At 35.2% G+C, this 2,500-nt stretch overlaps 1 protein-coding gene across 1 annotated transcript in view; it reads right to left on the bottom strand.

The window, feature by feature from the left end:
• Nucleotides 1-1,349: 1,349 nt before the first annotated feature.
• The window catches only part of lgals3a (lectin, galactoside binding soluble 3a), an 8,626-nt gene continuing 7,475 nt past the window's right edge, over nt 1,350-2,500 (bottom strand). Inside the window, exon 6 of the mRNA XM_060871530.1 lies at nt 1,350-2,500. This exon is cut by the window's right edge and continues 123 nt beyond it. Coding sequence (XP_060727513.1) covers nt 2,468-2,500 — 33 coding nt within the window. The 3' untranslated portion in view covers nt 1,350-2,467.

Here is a 2,500-nt window from a genome sequence, read left to right as displayed (position 1 = left end):
ACAACATGTCCAGTTACAACATGTAGTTACAACATGTCCAGTTACAACATGTAGTTACAACATGTAGTTACAACATGTCCAGTTACAACATGTAGTTACAACATGTAGTTACAACATGTAGTTACAACATGTCCAGTTACAACATGTAGTTACATGTAGTTACAACATGTCCAGTTACAAAATGTAGTTACAACATGTAGTTACAACATGTAGTTACAACATGTAGTTACAACATGTCCAGTTACAACATGTCCAGTTACAACATGTCCGGTTACAACATGTAGTTACAAAATGTAGTTACAACATGTCCAGTTACAACATGTCCGGGTACAACATGTCCAGTTACAACATGTCCAGTTACAACATGTAGTTACAACATGTCCAGTTACAACATGTCCAGTTACAACATGTCCGGTTACAACATGTCCGGTTACAACATGTAGTTACAACATGTCCAGTTACAACATGTCCAGTTACAACATGTCCGGTTACAACATGTAGTTACAAAATGTAGTTACAACATGTCCAGTTACAACATGTCCGGGTACAACATGTCCAGTTACAACATGTCCAGTTACAACATGTAGTTACAACATGTCCAGTTACAACATGTCCAGTTACAACATGTCCGGTTACAACATGTAGTTACAACATGTAGTTACAACATGTCCAGTTACAACATGTCCAGTTACAACATGTCCGGTTACAACATGTAGTTACAACATGTAGTTACAACATGTCCAGTTACAACATGTCCGGGTACAACATGTCCAGTTACAACATGTCCGGTTACAACATGTAGTTACAACATGTAGTTACAACATGTAGTTACAACATGTCCGGTTACAACATGTCCGGTTACAACATGTCCAGTTACAACATGTCCAGTTACAACATGTCCAGTTACAACATGTCCGGTTACAACATGTAGTTACAACATGTAGTTACAACATGTAGTTACAACATGTAGTTACAACATGTCCAGTTACAACATGTAGTTACAACATGTCCGGTTACAACATGTAGTTACAACATGTCCGGTTACAACATGTCCAGTTACAACATGTAGTTACAACATGTCCGGTTACAACATGTAGTTACAACATGTAGTTGCAACATGTCCGGTTACAACATGTCCGGTTACAACATGTCCAGTTACAACATGTCCGGTTACAACATGTAGTTACAACATGTAGTTACAACATGTAGTTACAACATGTCCAGTTACAACATGTAGTTACAACATGTCCGGTTACAACATGTCCAGTTACAACATGTCCGGTTACAACATGTCCAGTTACAACATGTAGTTACAACATGTCCAATAACAAACTGCACTCATTACAATACAGCAGTAAAGAGTTTATTGATGCAGTAGCTCTGGCAATCCAGAAAAAAGCAAAAGTTCATTTCATTCACAAAAATTATAATTATTATTTTAAGGAAACACTAGTGAATATTCACTAGTACACTTTTATTGACTATATTAGTCATTTATTATTCTGTTAATATATATTGGTAACTATAAAAGTTTGATTCATTATTATTGCATATTAAGGAGCAATTTACTGAGTCAGTGTTAAGTGAAAGCTTTTTGAATCATTAATAGTTTTTAAGCTTTTAATATTTTACTATTGTCACTGCAAAGACTTTAACACAAGACAGATTATCATAATTTAGCTGATGATGTGCTAATAAACATGTGACATTTGCGCAAAGATAGACAGATATAAATATATAAATTAAGCAAATTATCATTTGATTAAGCTATCAATGTGCCATATAAGGTCATGCTAACTATCCTGTCAGTGTACGCCGTGTCCAGTGACTCAACACTGTTTATTAACATGCCAGTTGTGTCTCATTAAAAGGTGATCTGAAGCAGTGAGTCGTTATCAGGACGTTTCCACACGGTGCGGCTCAGAAGCCTCACTGTTCCAGCATAGATCTAGTCATATTTATATTTACTCAGAAATAACGTGTAATATCTCATCATACAGCTCTGAGCTTCACATTTATACTGCAGCATGGAAATAATAAAATAAAATAAAATAAAATAAAGAAATATAAATCTATTCTGATTTTCAACCTGTCAGCTGTGTTTTAGTACAGAGTCTGAGACCAGGAAATAAAGAGGAATATGATTTAGAGTACTAATGAAGATAATATTCACACTCGAACCTCACAGCTGTTGTAGTGTTGCTCCTGAAAACAAACACACACACAGACTCACACAGAAAATACAATAATGCTAATATGGAAATTTTAGGTAAAATGGGTAAGATAGGTAAAATGTCTCAGAAATCTGTTAACAGCTTAGAAGTGTGTTTATCCAACACAGACACAATTTAGTGGTGTTTGGAATCATGATGTTAGGTGTTTACATTGAAAAAGTGAGTTCAGTGTTTCACTGTTTTAACCTGAATTCCATATTTAAAAGAAAAAAACATGTGTATGTTTGTGTGAGTTAGATGATGGAAGGGGCGACGCTGTATAAAGT

This window comes from Tachysurus vachellii, chromosome 6 (assembly GCF_030014155.1).
Source record: "Tachysurus vachellii isolate PV-2020 chromosome 6, HZAU_Pvac_v1, whole genome shotgun sequence".
Lineage (NCBI taxonomy): Eukaryota > Metazoa > Chordata > Actinopteri > Siluriformes > Bagridae > Tachysurus > Tachysurus vachellii.
The sequence above is the reverse complement of the archived record's forward strand: the minus strand, read 5'-3'. Positions and strand labels throughout refer to the sequence as shown.